Source organism: Salvelinus alpinus, chromosome 31 (genome assembly GCF_045679555.1).
Source record: "Salvelinus alpinus chromosome 31, SLU_Salpinus.1, whole genome shotgun sequence".
Taxonomy (NCBI): Eukaryota; Metazoa; Chordata; class Actinopteri; order Salmoniformes; family Salmonidae; genus Salvelinus; species Salvelinus alpinus.
In genome coordinates this window covers 37,514,978-37,533,565 of record NC_092116.1, presented here as the reverse complement: position 1 = coordinate 37,533,565, position 18,588 = coordinate 37,514,978, and the positions used below count along the sequence as shown (strand labels likewise).

At 45.8% G+C, this 18,588-nt stretch overlaps 1 protein-coding gene across 1 annotated transcript in view; it reads left to right on the top strand.

Annotated features, from left to right (window-relative positions):
• LOC139561749 (atrial natriuretic peptide receptor 2) overlaps positions 1 to 12,964 on the top strand; it is a 36,133-nt gene extending 23,169 nt beyond the window's left edge. Inside the window, exons 13-23 of the mRNA XM_071379019.1 lie at positions 281 to 419; positions 650 to 698; positions 2,745 to 2,846; positions 3,047 to 3,166; positions 3,489 to 3,582; positions 3,904 to 3,991; positions 5,003 to 5,142; positions 5,421 to 5,573; positions 5,781 to 5,879; positions 6,699 to 6,790; positions 11,291 to 12,964. Of these exons, the coding sequence (XP_071235120.1) occupies positions 281 to 419; positions 650 to 698; positions 2,745 to 2,846; positions 3,047 to 3,166; positions 3,489 to 3,582; positions 3,904 to 3,991; positions 5,003 to 5,142; positions 5,421 to 5,573; positions 5,781 to 5,879; positions 6,699 to 6,790; positions 11,291 to 11,539 (1,325 nt within the window). The 3' untranslated portion in view covers positions 11,540 to 12,964. The remainder of the gene's footprint in view (positions 1 to 280; positions 420 to 649; positions 699 to 2,744; positions 2,847 to 3,046; positions 3,167 to 3,488; positions 3,583 to 3,903; positions 3,992 to 5,002; positions 5,143 to 5,420; positions 5,574 to 5,780; positions 5,880 to 6,698; positions 6,791 to 11,290) is intronic.
• The last annotated feature ends 5,624 nt before the right edge of the window (positions 12,965 to 18,588 follow it).

Below are 18,588 nucleotides of genomic sequence, written 5' to 3'. Positions count from 1 at the left end.
ATCTGATAGTCACAAAACTACAACTCCCACCATCTGATAGTCACAAAACTACAACTCCCACCATCTGATAGTCACAAAACTACAACTCCCACCATCTGATAGTCACAAAACTACAACTCCCACCATTTGGTAGTCACAAAACTACAACTCCCACCATTTGATAGTCACAAAACTACAACTCCCACCATCTGATAGTCACAAAACTACAACTCCCACCATCTATCACTCCAGGCAAGGTAGAGCACATGCTGGTCTGAACCTAACCTCAAAGCCTTTCCAGATTACTGTCTGACCATCTATCGAAGGGAGGATGCGGCAGAACCCCTGTCATCCTATCAGATGAGGCTGAGAGAGGTGTACACGCCTCCTGAGTGCCAGACATCCAACCAGGAACCGACCCTGCCCGGGGACGTCTTCAGGTGACACACACACACACACGCACCCACACACCAATCAGGAATCGACCCTACCCAATAACATCATCAGGTGACAACCACACACGCACCCACACATATACACACGCACCCACACATACACACACGCACCCACACATACACACACGCACCCACGCACCCACACACAAATGGATGTACATAAACACACACACACTGTCAATCAAGTATCTATGAACTTGTATATGTCTTTCCAGCTACTCTATAATTCTACTGGAGATAGCCACTCGCAGTGACCCTGTCCCAGTAAGTGGATGTTGGAGGAGGAATGTGTGTGTGTGTGTGTGTGTGTGTGTGTGTGTGTGTGTGTGTGTGTGTGTGTGTGTGTGTGTGTGTGTGTGTGTGTGTGTGTGTGTGTGTGTGTGTGTGTGTGTGACTGACCATAACCTGTATCTCTTCATCGGCATCTGTTGAGTAGCGAACCGGTCTACCATATACAGTCGTGGCCAAAAGTTCTGAGAATGACACAAATATTAATTTTCACAAAGTCTGCTGCCTCAGTTTGTATGTTGACAATTTGCATATACTTCAGAATGTTATGAAGAGTGATCAGATGAATTGCAATTAATTGCAAAGTCCCTCTTTGCCATGCAAATGAACTGAATCCTCAAAAAACATTTCCACTGCATTTCAGCCCTGCCACAAAAGGACCAGCTGACATCATGTCAGTGATTCTCTCGTTAACACAGGTGTGAGTGTTGACGAGGACAAGGCTGGAGATCACTCTGTCATGCTGATTGAGTTTGAATAACAGACTGGAAGCTTCAAAAGGAGGGTGGTGCTTAGAATCATTGTTCTTCCTCTGTCAACCATGGTTACTTGCAAGGAAACACGTGCCGTCATCATTGCATTGCACAAAAAGGGCTTCACGGGCAAGGATAGTGCTGCCAGTAAGATTGCACCTAAATCAACCATTTATCGGATCATCAAGAACTTCAAGGAGAGCGGTTCAATTGTTGTGAAGAAGGCTTCAGAGCGCCCAAGAAAGTCCAGCAAGCGCCAGGTCCGTCTCCTAAAGTTGATTCAGCGGCGGGATCGGGGCACCACCAGTACAGAGCTTGCTCAGGAATGGCAGCAGGCAGGTTTGAGTGCATCTGCACGCACAGTGAGGCGAAGACCTTTGGAGGTGGCCTGGTGTCAAGAAGGGCAGCAAAGAAGCCACTTCTCTCCAGGAAAAACATCAGGGACAGACTGATATTCTGCAAAAGGTACAGGGATTGGACTGCTGAGGACTGGGGTAAAGTCATTTTCTCTGATGAATCCCCTTTCCGACTGTTTGGGGCATCCGGAAAAAAGCTTGTCCGGAGAAGACAAGGTGAGCGCTACCATCAGTCCTGTGTCATGCCAACAGTAAAGCATCCTGAGACCATTCATGTGTGGGGTTGCTTCTTAGCCAAGGGAGTGGGCTCACTCACAATTTTGCCTAAGAACACAGCCATGAATAAAGAATGGTACCAACACATCCTCCGAGAGCAACTTCTCCCAACCATCCAGGAACAGTTTGGTGACAGACAATGCCTTTTCCAGCATGATGGAGCACCTTGCCATTAGGCAAAAGTGATAACTAAGTGGCTCGGGGAACAAAACATCAATATTTTGGGTCCATGGCCAGGAAACTCCCCAGACCTTAATCCCATTGAGAACTTGTGGTCAATCCTCAAGAGGCGGGTGGACAAACAAAAACCCACAAATTCTGACAAACTCCAAGCATTGATTATGCAAGAATGGGCTGCCATCAGTCAGGAAGTGGCCCAGAAGTTAATTGACAACATGACGGATTGCAGAGGTCTTGAAAAAGAAGGGTCAACACTGTCATTCTCAAAACGTTTGGCCACGACTGTATAATCCCAGCTGACAACATTCACCATCCATTCATACAAACAAAGTTCCTTTCTAAGAACCATTGGTAGAGCATTAGATGTATCTTCATCATCTCCCCCATCTCCATCTCCACCCCCCCCTCCCTCCTCTCCCTCCTTCCCCATCTCCCTCCCCACCCCCCCCCCTCCCTCCTCTCCCCATCTCCCCCCCCCCATCTCCCTCCCCCCTCTCCCTCCTTTCCCTCCCCCTCTCCCTCCTATCCCTCCCCATCTCCCTCCCCCTCCCTCCCTCCTCTCCATCTCCTTCCCCCCTCTCCCTCCACATCTCCCCATCTCCCTCCCCCCTCTCCCTCCTCCCCCTACCCATCTCCCTCCCCCTACCCCCTCTCCCTCCCTCCCCTCCCCCTCCCTCCCTCCCTCTCCGCCCCCCTCTCTCTCTCTCCCTCCCCCTCTCCTCTCTCTCCCTCCCCAGGTTGAGGACAGTTCTCTAGAGAGTGCTTGGTGCCCCCCACTCCCAGAACTAATCTCTGGCAAGGCCGACAACACCTGTCCCTGTCCCGCAGAGTACGTCGAGGTACGGAGAGGGAGGGGTTTTTGTGTGTGTGTGTGTGTCCTGCAGAATATACATAGAAGTACGGAGGTTTATTCCCCGAGTGTCTGATATAGATGCCTGTGTGTTGTGTGTCCTGCAGAATATACATGGAAGTACGGTGTAGTTTTATGACTATCAGATGGTGGGAGTTGTAGTTCGTGTGTTGTGTGTCCCCTCCGTAGCTCATCAGAAGGTGTCGGTCTCATAACCCAGTCCACCGGCCCACCTTCGAGCTGATCAGGAAGTTCGTCTACCGGATCAACCCCAATAAAGTGAGCCCTGTGGACATGATGATGAACCTGGTACGACCTAGAGGCAACATTACAGCAACGTTTATACAACTTTGAAACAACCTTCATGCAATGTTACAACAACCTTCACACATTGTTACAATAACCTAGCAGCAACATTTACACAAACATTACAAAAACCTTCACAGAACTTTACAAAGACTTCCGCAAAATCCAGGAGCACAATCCAGTGTGTGTGTGTGTGCGTGTAGTGACATCGTAGGGTTCACCCACCTCTCCAGCACCACTACTCACTGTGTGTGTGTGTGTGTGTGTGTGTGTGTGTGTGTGTGTGTGTGTGTGTGTGTGTGTGTGTGTGTGTGTGTGTGTGTAGATGGAGAAATACAGTAAGCACCTGGAGGTCCTGGTAGCAGAGAGGACCCAGGACCTGATGCATGAGAAACAGAAGACTGACCGACTGCTCTACAGTACGGACGCCATTTTGGATCTAATCTATTATTATTCCCCGTTGAGTGGAAGCCATTTTGGGGAGAGTTTTCCTCTGTTGCTCATTGATAATATAGTAGTACCAGTGAAACGGATGTGCCTCTATCTGTCTGTCTGTGTGTCTGCGTGTGTGTGTGTGTGTGTGTGTGTGTGTGTGTGTGTGTGTGTGTGTGTGTGTGTGTGTGTGTGTGTGTGTGTGTGTGTGTGTGTGTGTGTGTGTGTGTGTGTGTGTGTGTGTGTGTGTGTGTGTGTGTGTGTGTGTGTGTGTGTGTGTGTGTGTGTGTGTGTGTGCGTGCGCGCAGGTATGCTCCCGAAGCAGGTAGCTGACGATCTGAGGCAGGGGAAACCATTGCAGGCCCAGAGTTACGTCAGTGCTACTGTCTTCTTCAGGTGAGAGAGAGCATGAAGGAAGGGAAAGGGGGGGAGACAGAGAGGGAAAGGGGTGAGAGAGAGAATGAGGGAAGGGGACGGGGGGGACAGAGAGGGAAAGGGGTGAGAGAGAGAATGAGGGAAGGGGACGGGGGGGGACAGAGAGGGAAAGGGGTGAGAGAGAGAATGAGGGAAGGGAAAGGGGGGAGACTCTAAGTCTATCTCTAACTCCAATCCTAACTCTAACTCTAAATCTATCTCTAACTCCAATCCTAACTCTAACTCTAAATCTATCTCTAACTCCAATCCTAACTCTAACTCTAAATCTATCTCTAACTCCAATCCTAACTCTAACTCTAAATCTATCTCTAACTCCAATCCTAACTCTAACTCTAAATCTATCTCTAACTCCAATCCTAACTCTAACTCTAAATCTATCTCTAACTCTAAATCTATCTCTAACTCCAATCCTAACTCTAACTCTAAATCTATCTCTAACTCCAATCCTAACTCTAACTCTAAATCTATCTCTAACTCCAATCCTAACTCTAACTCTAAATCTATCTCTAACTCCAATCCTAACTCTAATTCTAAATCTATCTCTAACTCCAATCCTAACTCTAACTCTAAATCTATCTCTAACTCCAATCCTAACTCTAACTCTAAATCTATCTCTAACTCCAATCCTAACTCTAACTCTAAATCTATCTCTAACTCCAATTCTAACTCTAACTCTAAATCTATCTCTAACTCCAATCCTAACTCTAACTCTAAATCTATCTCTAACTCCAATCCTAACTCTAACTCTAAATCTATCTCTAACTCCAATCCTAACTCTAAGTCTAACCCTAACTCTCTTACCTTTACCTATGATTCTCTCTATACTGTATGTAGTAACATAGCAGGGTTCACCCACCTGTCCAGCACCACTACTCACTGTGTGTGTGTGTGTGTGTGTGTGTGTGTGTGTGTGTGTGTGTGTGTGTGTGTGTGTGTGTGTGTGTGTGTGTGTGTGTGTGTGTGTGTGTGTAGTGACATCGTAGGGTTTACCCACCTCTCCAGCACCAGTACTCCTTACCAAGTGGTCGACTTCCTCAATAAGCTCTACACGACTTTTGATGACATCATCGACAACTATGACGTGTACAAGGTGGAGACCATAGGGGATGCCTGTGAGTATGTCACCGTGGTTACAGTAAAACTCCCAGTATATTTGTGTGATGTTAATGGGGGATACCCAGGGAGGATGGGATCCAGCATGCAGATGACTGAATAACAATGTGTGTGTGTGTAGACATGGTGGTGTCTGGGATACCCAGGGAGGATGGGATCCAGCATGCAGATGACTGAATAACAATGTGTGCGTGTGTAGACATGGTGGTGTCTGGGATACCCAGGGAGGATGGGATCCAGCATGCAGATGACTGAATAACAATGTGTGCGTGTGTAGACATGGTGGTGTCTGGGATACCCAGGGAGAACGGGATCCAGCATGCAGCAGAGATCTCCAGCATGGCTCTGGACCTGGTCGGAGTGTGTCGGACCTTCAGGATACCACACAAACCCAACACACAACTACAGATACGGGCCGGGATACACTCAGGTAACACACACAGACACACACGCACACACACACACACACACACACACAGACACACACACACACACACACACACACACACACACACACACACACACACACACACACACACACACACACACACACACACACACACACACACACACACACACACACACACACACACACACACACACACACACACCCTCTTGCCCCCCCCCCCCCCTGCAGGTCCTGTGGTAGCCGGTGTGGTCGGGACCAAGATGCCTCGCTACTGTCTGTTTGGAGACACGGTCAACACCTCCTCTAGGATGGAGTCCACCAGCGAGGGTAATCATGCTAAGGAAGTGTATGGCAGTGATGGCAGAAGCTAATGCTAAGGAAGAGTTCCCACAGGAACATAGGATCTTTAGGGCAGTGATGGCAGAAGCTAATGCTAAGGAAGAGTTCCCACAGGGAACATAGGATCTTTATGGCAGTGAGAGTTGATGCTAATGCTAAGGAAGAGTTCCCACAGGGAACATAGGATCTTTATGGCAGTGAGAGTTGATGCTAATGATAAGGAAGAGTTCCCACAGGGAACATAGGATCTTTATGGCAGTGAGAGTTGATGCTAATGCTAAGGAAAGGTTCCCACAGGGAACATAGGATCTTTAAGTGTTTTTCCATGGTGACTTTAGATGGTAATGCTAAGGAAGTACTTCCACAGTGACAATACGGTCTCAGAGATGGTTTATTTAAGCAATAAGGCAAAAGTGGGTGTGGTATATGACCAATATACCACGGCAAAGAGCTGTTCTGAAGCACGACACAAGTGCCTGGACACAGCCATTAGCCGTGGTATATTAGCCATATACCACAACCCCCTGAGGTGCCTTATTGCTATTATAAACTGGTTACCAACGTAATTAGAGAAGTAAAAATACATGTTTTGTAATACCCGTGGTATACGGTCTGATATACCACGGCTGTCAGCCAATCAGCATTCAGGGCTCAAACTACCCAGTTTATAAAAGTAAATAGACGATCTCTATCACCGTGAAAGTGGAAGCTAATGCTAAAGAAGTAATTCCACTGGTACCATAGTATCTCTATGGCAGTGACTGTAGAAGCTAATGCTAAGGATGTGGTTGGTCTCTCCCCATACAGCCCTGAAGATTCAGGTCAGCTCCAGTACATTCTACCTCCTAGAAGAGATAGGAGGATACCTGCTGAAATGTAGAGGGATGCTGCAAGTCAAGGTGTGTTCTATATACAGGATACATACAGGATATATACAGGATACATACAGGATACATACAGGATACATACAGGATACATACAGGATAAATACAGGATATATACAGGATACATACAGGATACATACAGGATACATACAGGATATATACAGGATATATACAGGATACATACAGGATATTTACAGAATACATACAGGATATATACAGTATACATACAGGATACATACAGGATATATACAGGATACATACAGGATATATACAGGATACATACAGGATACATACAGGATACATACAGGATATATACAGGATACATACAGGATACATACAGGATACATACAGGATACATACAGGATACATACAGGATATATACAGGATACATACAGGATATATACAGGATACATACAGGATATATACAGGATACATACAGGATACATACAGGATATATACAGGATACATACAGGATACATACAGGATATATACAGGATACATACAGGATACATACAGGATACATACAGGATATATACAGGATACATACAGGATACATACAGGATACATACAGGATACATACAGGATATATACAGGATACATACAGGATATATACAGGATATATACAGTATATATACAGGATACATACAGGATACATACAGGATACATACAGGATATATACAGGATATATACAGGATATATACAGGATACATACAGGATATATACAGGATACATGCACTGCATTCGGGAAAGTATTCAGACCCATTGACTTTTTAAACATTTTGTTATGTTACAGCCTTGTTCTGAAATGGATTAAATCGTTTTTTCCCTCATCAATCTACACCGAATTCCACTTAATGACAAAGCAAAAATAGGTTTTTAGAAATGTTTTGCAAATGTATTACAAATTTAAAAAATGTAAATATTACATTGACATAAGTATTCAGACCTTTTATTCAGCACTTTGTTGAAGCACCTTTGGCAGCGATTACAGCCTTGAGTCTTCTTGGGTATGACGCTACAAGCTTGGCACACCTGTATTTGGGGAGTTTCTCCCATTCTTCTCTGCAGATCCTCTCAAGCTCTGTCAGGTTGGATGGGGAGCGTTGCTGCAGAGCTACTTTAAGGTCTCTCCAGAGATGCTCGATCAGGTTCAAGTCCGGGCTCTGGCTGGGCCACTCAAGGACATTCAGTGACTTGTCCCGAAGCCACTCCTGCGTTGTCTTGGCTGTGTGTTTAGGGTAGTTGTCCTGTTGGATGGTAAACCTTCTACCCAGCCTGAGGTCCTGAGCACTCTGGAGCATTTTTTCATCAAGGATCTCTCTGTACTTTGCTCCGATCATCATTGCATCGATCCTGACTAGTCTTTTTTTTCTCACCTTTATTTAACTAGGCAAGTCAGTTAGGAACACATTCTTATTTACAACAACGGCCTGGGGAACAGTGGGTTAACTGCCTTGTTCAGGGGCAGAACGACAGATTTTTACCTTGCCAGCTTGGGGATAGTCTCCCAGTCCCTGCTGCTGAAAAACATGCCTACAGCATGATGCTGCCACCACCATGCTTCAACATAGAGATGGTGTCAGGTTTCCTCCAGACGTGACGCTTGGCATTCAGGACAGAGAGTTCAATCTTGGTTTCATCAGACCAGAGAATCTTGTTTCTCATGGTCTGAGAGTCCTTTAGCTACCTTTTGGCAAACTCCAAGCTGTCTGTCATGTGCCTTTTACTGAGGAGTGGCTTCCGTCTGGCCACTCTACCATAAAGGCCTGTTTGGTGGAGTGCTGCAGAGATGGTTGTCCTTCTGGAAGTTTCTCCCATCTCCACAGAGGAACTCTGGAGCTCTGTCAGAGTGACCATCTGGTTCTTGGTCACCTCCATGACCAAGGCCCTTCTCCCATGATTGTTTGGCCGGGCAACCAGCTCTAGGAAGAGTCTTGGAGGTTCCAAACTTCTTCCATTGAAGAATGATGGAGGCCACTGTGTTCTTGGGGACCTTCAATGCAGCAGAGATTTTTTGGTACCCTTCCCCAGATCTGTGCCTCGACACAATCCTGTCTCGGAGCTCTATGAACAATTCCTTCGACCTCATGGCTTGGTTTTTGCTCTGACATGCACTGTCACTGTGGGACCTTATATAGACAGGTGTGTGCCTTTCCAAATCATGTCCAATCAATTGAATTTAGCACAGGTGGACTCCAATCAATCAAATGTATTTATAAAGCCCTTCTTACATCAGCTGATGTCACAAAGTGCTGTACAGAAACCCAGCCTAAAATCCCAAACAGCAAGCAATGCAGGTGTAGAAGCAGACAGCGAGGGCAGTTCGTTGCTCCAGTGCCTTTCCGTTCACCTTCACACTCCTGGGCCTGACTACACTCAATCATAGGACCTACTGAAGATATGAGTCTTCAATAAAGACTTAAAGGTCGAGACCGAGTCTGCGTCTCTCACATGGATAGGCAGACCATTCCATAAAAATGGAGCTCTATAGGAGAAAGCCCTGCCTCCAGCTGTTTGCTTAGAAATTCTATGGACAGTAAGGAGGCCTGCGTCTTGTGACCGTAGCGCACGTGTAGGTATGTACGGCAGGACCAAATTAGAGAGAGGTAGGAGCAAGCCCATGTAATGCTTTGTATGTTAGCAGTAAAACCTTGAAATCAGCCCTTGCCTTAACAGGAAACCAGTGTAGGGAGGCTAGCACCGGAGTACTGTTTTTGTTCTAGTCAAGATTCTAGCAGCCGTATTTAGCACTAACTGAAGTTTAGTTAGTGCTTTATCTGGGTAGCCGGAAAGTAGAGCATTGCAGTAGTCTAACCTAGAAGTAACAAAAGCATGGATTCATTTTTCAGCATTTTTGGACAGAAAGTTTCTGCTTTTTGCAATGTTACGTAGATGGAAAAAAGCTGTCCTTAAAACAGTCTTGATATGTTTGTCAAAAGAGAGATCAGGGTCCAGAGTAACGCAGAGGTCCTTCACAGTTTTATTTGAGACGACTGTACAACCATCAAGATTAATTGTCAGATTCAACAGAAGATCTCTTTGTTTCTTGGGACCTAGAACTAGCATCTTTGTTTTCTCCGAGTTTAAAAGTAGAACATTTGCCACCATCCACTTCCTTATGTCTGAAACACAGGCTTCTAGGGAGGGCAATTTTGGGGCTTCACCATGTTTCATCGAAATGTACAGCTGTGTGTCATCCGCATAGCAGTGAAAGTTAACATTATGTTTCCGAATGACATCACCAAGAGGTAAAATATATAGTGAAAACTATAGTGGTCCTAAAACGGAGCCTTGAGGAACACCGAAATATACAGTTGATTTGTCAGAGGACAAACCAAACCATCCACAGAGACAAACTGATATCTTTCCGACAGATAAGATCTAAACCAGGCCAGATCTTATCTGTGTCGACCAATTTGGGTTTCCAGTCTCTCCAAAAGAATGTGGTGATCGATGGTGTCAAAGGCAGCACTAAGGTCTAGGAGCACAAGGACAGATGCAGAGCCTCGGTCTGATGCCATTAAAAGGTAATTTACCACCTTCACAAGTGCAGTCTCAGTGCTATGATGGGGTCTAAAACCAGACTGAAGCATTTCGTATACATTGTTTGTCTTCAGGAAGGCAGTGAGTTGCCGCGCAATAGCTTTTTTTTTAATTCTGAGAGGAATGGAAGATTCGATATAGGCCGATTGTTTTTATATTTTCTGTGTCAAGATTTGGCTTTTTCAAGAGAGGCTTTATTACTGCCACTTTTAGTGAGTTTGGTACACATCCGGTGGATAGAGAGCCATTTATAATGTTCAACATAGGAGGGCCAAGCACAGGAAGCAGCTCTTTCAGTAGTTTAGTTGGAATAGGGTCCAGTATGCAGCTTGAAGGTTTAGAGGCCATGACTATTTTCATCATTGTGTCAAGAGATTTAGTATTAAAACACTTGAGTGTCTCCCTTGATCCTAGGTCCTGGCAGAGTTGTGCAGACTCAGGACAACTGAGCTGAGCAATCAAGTTGTAGAAACATCTCAAGGATGATCAATGGAGACAGGATGCACAGGAGCTCAATTTCGAGTCTCATAGCAAAGGGTCTGAATACTTATGCAAATAAGGTCTTTCTGTTTTAAATGTTATATACATTTGCAAAAAAATAAAAATAAAACTGTTTTCGCTTTGTCATTATGGGGTAGATTGTTGAGGAAATGGTTTTATTTAATAGATTTCAGATTGACCTGTAACCACTGACCCCTAACCTCTCTCAACCTTTACGTCTAACCGCTGACCCCTAACCTCTCTCAACCTTTACGTCTAACCTCTGACCCCTTACCTCTCTCAATCTTAACGTCTAACCTCTGACCCCTAACCTCTCTCAACCTTTACTTCTAACCCCTGACCCCCAACCTCTCTCAACCTTTACTTCTAACCTCTGACCCCTAACCTCTCTCAACCTTGACCTGTAACCACTTCCCCCTAACCTCTCTAAACCTTAACGTTTAACCTCTGACCCCTAACCTATCTCTTCAGGGTAAAGGGGACATGGTAACCCATTGGTTGGAAGGGAAGCTGCCTCTCCAGCCCAGTAAGGACCCCATTAAGGACCCCGGCACTAAGGTGGCCAGCAGGAAGCCTGCATCCAGTATGTCTGTGCTCGACACGGACAGAGACAGAGAGATGGAGAGAAGAGAGAGGACGGGAGAGAGAGACAGAGAGAAAGAGATGTACGCCTCAATCCCTGGGCTCCTCAACCACGACCTGCTGCAGGACTCAGTCTGACCTCTGACCTCTGACCCTTTCCACTGTTGTGTACTCTTATAAATTAATCCTCTCTATAGTGTGTCTGCTAACACTTCCTGTCCATGTTGGTGTATTTGATCTATAGTGTCTGTTAACACTTCCTGTCCATGTTGGTGTATTTGATCTATAGTGTCTAATAACACTTCCTATCCATGTTGGTGTATTTGATCTATAGTGTCTGCTAACACTTCCTATCCATGTTGGTGTATTGTATCTATAGTGTCTGCTAACACTTCCTATCCATGTTGGTGTATTGTATCTATAGTGTCTGCTAACACTTCCTGTCCATGTTGGTGTATTTGATCTATAGTGTGTCTAATAACACTTCCTATCCATGTTGGTGTATTTGATCTATAGTGTGTCTGCTAACTCTTCCTATCCATGTTGGTGTATTGTATCTATAGTGTCTGCTAACACTTCCTGTCCATGTTGGTGTATTTGATCTATAGTGTCTGCTAACACTTCCTGTCCATGTTGGTGTATTGTATCTATAGTGTGTCTGCTAACACTTCCTGTCCATGTTGGTGTATTTGATCTATAGTGTCTGCTAACACTTCCTGTCCATGTTGGTGTATTGTATCTATAGTGTCTGCTAACACTTCCTGTCCATGTTGGTGTATTGTATCTATAGTGTGTCTGCTAACACTTCCTGTCCATGTTGGTGTATTTGATCTATAGTGTGTCTGCTAACACTTCCTGTCCATGTTGGTGTATTGTATCTATAGTGTGTCTGCTAACACTTCCTGTCCATGTTGGTGTATTGTATCTATAGTGTGTCTGCTAACACTTCCTGTCCATGTTGGTGTATTTGATCTATAGTGTCTGCTAACACTTCCTGTCCATGTTGGTGTATTTGATCTATAGTGTCTGCTAACACTTCCTGTCCATGTTGGTGTATTTGATCTATAGTGTCTGCTAACACTTCCTGTCCATGTTGGTGTATTTGATCTATAGTGTCTGCTAACACTTCCTATCCATGTTGGTGTATTTGATCTATAGTGTGTCTGCTAACACTTCCTGTCCATGTTGGTGTATTTGATCTATAGTGTCTGCTAACACTTCCTATCCATGTTGGTGTATTGTATCTATAGTGTCTGCTAACTCTTCCTATCCATGTTGGTGTATTTGATCTATAGGGTCTGCTAACACTTCCTGTCCATGTTGGTGTATTTGATCTATAGGGTCTGCTAACACTTCCTGTCCATGTTGGTGTATCGTATCTATAGTGTGTCTATTCTGTTTAATTGTCTTTGTCTTATAAGATGTTAAATATCTAGACAGCTGTTTTTCAAAAAGTATAATATTGAGTTCAATCAATTAAATGTGTGTTTATTTAGTGACAAAACTTCAATGTTTTAAAGTATTTGAATTTAGTTATTCTATGGTATGATGACGCTGATATAAATAAACATCATTATTGAATCAGTATGAAGGAGTTCTGAGTAATGGGGATTGGTTACACACACACACACACACACACAACAAGTTATCTAACGTAGTTGTTAGTCCTAACTCTTCACATCGTCTCTACCCACTGTCAGGTTTTGGCCAGGACTGTTCAGGTTTTGTTCACTAGATGTCCCCCTTGCACCTTTTTTGTACCTTTTGTTTTTCTTGCCCTAATTATTGTTTGCACCTGTAAGTCATTCCCTTGTTAGTATTTAAACCCTGTGTGTTCCTTAGTTCCTTGCTCAGTGTTTGTATGTTAGCACCCAGCCCCAGCCCAAGCCTTGTTGTGATCTTATATTTTCTCTTGTTGGATTTTCCAGAGGTTCTCTGGTTTAGTTCTTGTGTATTGGCAACGTCTCGAGCCAGTGTCTCCATTCCTTCAATGCCATCTTAACCGCTAGGAGTTCACGATCCCCCACATCGTAATTACTCTCGGCCGGGGTAAGCCGGTGAGAGAAGAAGGCGCAAGGATGAAGCTTCTTGTCTTCACCCCTCTGAGACAGGACAGCTCCAACCCCAACCTCTGATGCGTCTACCTCCACCACAAAAGGTTCATCCGCCGTTGGTAGTGTCAGAATGGGAGCAGAGAGGATGCGCTGCTTGAGTCCTTGGAAGGCCGTCTCCGCTTCTCTTCCCCACAGAAACCTTGTGTTGCCACCCTTGGTTACAGCTGAGAGAGGGGCTGCCACCGAGCTGAAGTTCTTGATGAACTTGCGGTAAAAGTTGGTGAAGCCCAGGAAACGCTGAACTTCCTTAACGGACTTGGGGGTGGGCCAATCCGCTACCGCCCCTACCTTCTTGGGGTCCATCTGGACTCGACCGGGTTCCACTACAAATCCCAGGAATTGTACTCGGGAGGAATGGAATTCACATTTTTCCGGCTTAACGTACAAATGGCTGTCTAGGAGGCGTTTGAGCACTTGTCTGACATGCTTAGTGTGTTCTTGAAGGGAGCTCGAAAAGATGAGGATGTCATCCAAGTAAACAAACACGAAGATGTTAAGCATATCCCTAAGCACATCGTTTATGAGCGCTTGGAACACAGCCGGGGCGTTGGTCAGGCCGAAGGGCATCACCAAGTATTCGTAGTGACCAGTAGGCGTGTTGAAAGCGGTCTTCCACTCGTCACCGGGTTTGATCCGCACAAGATGGTATGCGTTCCGCAGGTCAAGCTTAGTGAAGACAACTGCTTCCTGGAGCAGCTCAAAGGCTGTGGCCATAAGGGGTAGCGGGTAGCGGTTACGGACGGTTATGGCATTAAGTCCCCGGTAGTCGATGCAAGGACGTAATCCCCCGTCTTTTTTGGCCACAAAGAAAAACCCTGCTCCCGCCGGCGAGGTGGATGGACGCATGAGGCCTGCTGCCAGAGCGTCCTTGATGTAGGTATCCATAGCAGCTCGTTCGGGAGGAGATAGGGAAAAGATCCGACCCCTGGGGGGGCAGGTGCCCGGAAACAGGTCGATGGGGCAATCGTAAGGTCTATGGGGTGGTAGTTTGGTGGCCCTCTGTTTGCTAAATACTGGTTTGAGGTCATGGTAACACTCGGGAACTCGGGACAGGTCGATGGATTCTAGAGACTCGGGAGGGGAACTCGGGGAACTTGGGAAGTAACAAGTGGCTTGGCACGTAGGACCCCACTGCTTGATAGTGCCCACGGACCAGTCGATGTGAGGGTTATGGCTGTGAAGCCAGGGGTATCCAAGGACGAGAGGGAACTCGGAACACGAGGTCAGATGAAAGTTCATCACTTCCTGGTGTTGGGAAACTGAAAGTCGCAAGGGGGTAGTGACACGAGTGACAAGTCCAGATCCCAAAGGGCTTCCATCCAACGTAGTAACCCTTATGGGGTCACTTAGAGGTTCAGAGGGAACGCCATTCTCCTTCGCCCAGACACCATCCATGAAGTTACCTGCGGCTCCAGAGTCTACCAAGGCTTGAAGGGGAAGCTCGTGGTTGTCCCAGGAAAGGGTAACTGGAATGAGCAGGCGGGAATTGGATGGATGGGAGGAGGTTATGTTTCCCGTTACAGTCCTCCCAGGCCTGCACGGGAGAGTGCGTTTTCCCTGGAGCCCGGGACACGTGGAGAGGAAATGGCCCGGTTTGCCGCAATATAGACAGCATCGCTCCCTCATCCGGCGGTCTCTCTCAGCCTGGGAGATGCGTCCAACCTGCATGGGTTCCAGTGGAGTCAGCAAGGATAAAGGTGGAGACTCGGAGCTGGGACCGATAGGAGCTAGGGTGAGAGATCTATGGTTGAGCTCTCTCTCTCTCAGACGCTGGTCTATGCGTGAAGCCAACTTGATCAGGGACTCGAGGTTGTCTGGTGGTTCCCGAGTGGCCAGTTCATCTTGGATGGTGTCGGAAAGACCCTTCAAAAAGCACACTGTGAGCGCCTCGTCGTTCCAGCCACTCGCTGCAGCCACCGTGTGGAACTGGATGGCATAGTCCATCACGCTGCGCCGACCTTTGCGGAGAGTCAGGAGCTGTTTGGCTGAGTCAGGACCGCTGATAGGACCTTGAAACACTCGCTTGAATTCTTCAGCAAAGGTAGAGTAGCTGGCACAGCAGGGACTTTGGGCATCCCACACAGCAGTAGCCCAGGCTAGGGCTTTTTCCGACAGCAGGGTGATGATATATGCTATCTTGGACCGGTCGGTGGGAAACGACGAGGGTTGCAGCTCGAAGGAGAGAGAACATTGGGTGAAAAACCCCTTACAAACACTCGGATCACCTGAGAACCGTTGGGGAGGCGGCAGACGAGGTTCAGCCAGGGGGTTAACTGCCACGGGCACTTGAATCTGATGAACTGGAGCAGAAGCGGTTGCAGGAGAAAGTTGATCAGAAATCTGCTTTATGGAAGTCATCATCTCCGACAGAAGTTGAGAATGTCCAGCCATTAAGGCCTCTTGCTGAACCAGAGCAGCTTCGTGACGTTGGACAGTCCCCTCGTGGTGGGACAGCATGGGAAAAAAGTCCTGGGTACTGGCTGCCTCTGGGTTCATATTAATGGCTCAGTGTTTCTGTCAGGACCCAGTGCGAGAAACAGTCACTAATAATTGGCAGAACCCAGAAGATGAGGCAGACACAGCAGTACTAGAGATGGTGGTTTAATAAAAATAGATATCTTCCAAAATACAAAGAAAATCCACAAAGTGGTAAAAACAGCAAGGGAAAAAACAAACCTCAAAAGACTAATCCAAAAATACACGAGAACAAAACCAGAGAACCTCTGGAAAATCCAACAAGAGAAAATATAAGATCACAACAAGGCTTGGGCTGGGGCTGGGTGCTAACATACAAACACTGAGCAAGGAACTAAGGAACACACAGGGTTTAAATACTAACAAGGGAATGACTTACAGGTGCAAACAATAATTAGGGCAAGAAAAACAAAAGGTACAAAAAAGGTGCAAGGGGGACATCTAGTGAACAAAACCTGAACAGTCCTGGCCAAAACCTGACACCCACGAGTGGAACTGCTTGACCATCTGCTGCAGAGGTAAACAAACACACCACACTCCTCAAGTCCTGCCTGAATTTCCCCACACCCACCCTCTTCATCTCTCTATTTCTCCCTCAGTCTCTCTCTTCATCTCTCTATTTCTCCCTCAGTCTCTCTCTTCATCTCTCTATTTCTCCCTCAGTCTCTCTCTTCTCCTCTATATTTCTCCCTCAGTCTCTCTCTTCTCATCTATATTTCTCCCTCAGTCTCTCTCTTCTCCTCTATATTTCTCCCTCAGTCTCTCTCTTCTCCTCTATATTTCTCCCTCAGTCTCTCTCTTCTCATCTATATTTCTCCCTCAGTCTCTCTCTTCTCATCTATATTTCTCCCTCAGTCTCTCTCTTCTCCTCTATATTTCTCCCTCAGTCTCTCTCTTCTCCTCTATATTTCTCCCTCAGTCTCTCTCTTCTCATCTATATTTCTCCCTCAGTCTCTCTCTTCTCCTCTATATTTCTCCCTCAGTCTCTCTCTTCTCCTCTCTATTTCCCCCTCAGTCTCTCTCTTCATCTCTTCATCTCTCTATTTCTCCCTCAGTCTCTCTCTTCATCTCTTTATTTCTCCCTCAGTCTCCCTCTTCATCTCTCTATTTCTCCCTCAGTCTCCCTCTTCATCTCTCTATTTCTCCCTCAGTCTCTCTATTCATCTCCTCTCTATTTCTCCCTCTTCATCTCTATCCCCCCCAGTCCTCCTATCTGCTTCAACAGTATGGGAGGGCTTCTCCTACTAAGTGTCTGTCTGAAGGGATTGTCTTCCTCTCTATTTTAGAGAGCTGACGGCTGCAGCTGCAGAAAGACTCCTGCGGTTCGGAACAGAACAATACATCCTGTCGTTCTGTCTGTCCGTCTGTCCGTCTGTTTGTCGTTCTGTCTGTCTGGCTGTCGGTCGGTCTGTCTGTCTGTCTGTTTGTCGTTCTGTCTGTCTGTCTGTCCGTCTGTTTGTCGTTCTGTCTGTCTGGCTGTCGGTCGGTCTGTCTGTCTGTCTGTTTGTTGTTCTGTCTGCCTGGCTGTCGGTCTGTCTGTCTGTTTGTCGTTCTGTCTGTCCGTCTGTTTGTCGTTCTGTGTCTGTCTGTCTGTCTGTCTGTCTGTCTGTCTGTCTGTCTGTCTGTCTGTCTGTCTGTCTGTCTGTCTGTCTGTCTGTTTGTCGTTCTGTCTGTCTGTCTGTCTGTCTGTCTGTCTGTCTGTCTGTCTGTCTGTCTGTCTGTCTGTCTGTCTGGCTGGCTGGCTGGCTGGCTGGCTGTCGGTCCTATGGTCCATGCATACTCTACTCTACAGTCTACTCTACTAGTCTACTCTACTAGTCTACTCGAATAGCCTACTTTACTAGTCTAACCTACTAGTCTACTCTATTAGTCTACTCTACTAGTCTACTCTACTAGTCTACTCTACTAGTCTACTCTACTCTACTAGTCTAAACTACTAGTATACTCTACCAGCCTACTATACTAGTCTAAACTAATAGTCTAAACTACTAGTCTAAACTACTAGTATACTCTACCAGCCTACTATACTAGTCTAAACTACTAGTCTACTCTACTAGTCTAAACTACTAGTATACTCTACCAGCCTACTATACTAAACTACTAGTCTAAACTACTAGTATACTCTACCAGCCTACTATAATAGTCTAAACTACTAGTCTAAACTACTAGTCTAAACTACTAGTCTAAACTACTAGTCTACTCTACCAGCCTACTCTACCAGCCTACTCTACTAGTATAAACTACTAGTCTACTCTAATAGCCTACTTTACTAGTCTAAACTACTAGTCTACTCTACTAGTCTACTCTACTAGTCTAAACTACTAGTATACTCTACTAGTCTACTCTACTAGTCTGCTCTACTAGTCTAAACTACTAGTCTACTCTACTCTATTAGTCTACTCTACCAGGCTACTCTACTAGTATACTCTACTAGTCTAAACTACTTGTCTACTCTACTAGTATACTATACTAGTATACTATACTAGTCTACTCTATTAGTATACTCTACTAGTATACTCTACTAGTCTACTCTACTAGTCTACTCTACTAGTCTACTCTACTAGTATACTATACTCGTCTACTCTATTAGTCTACTCT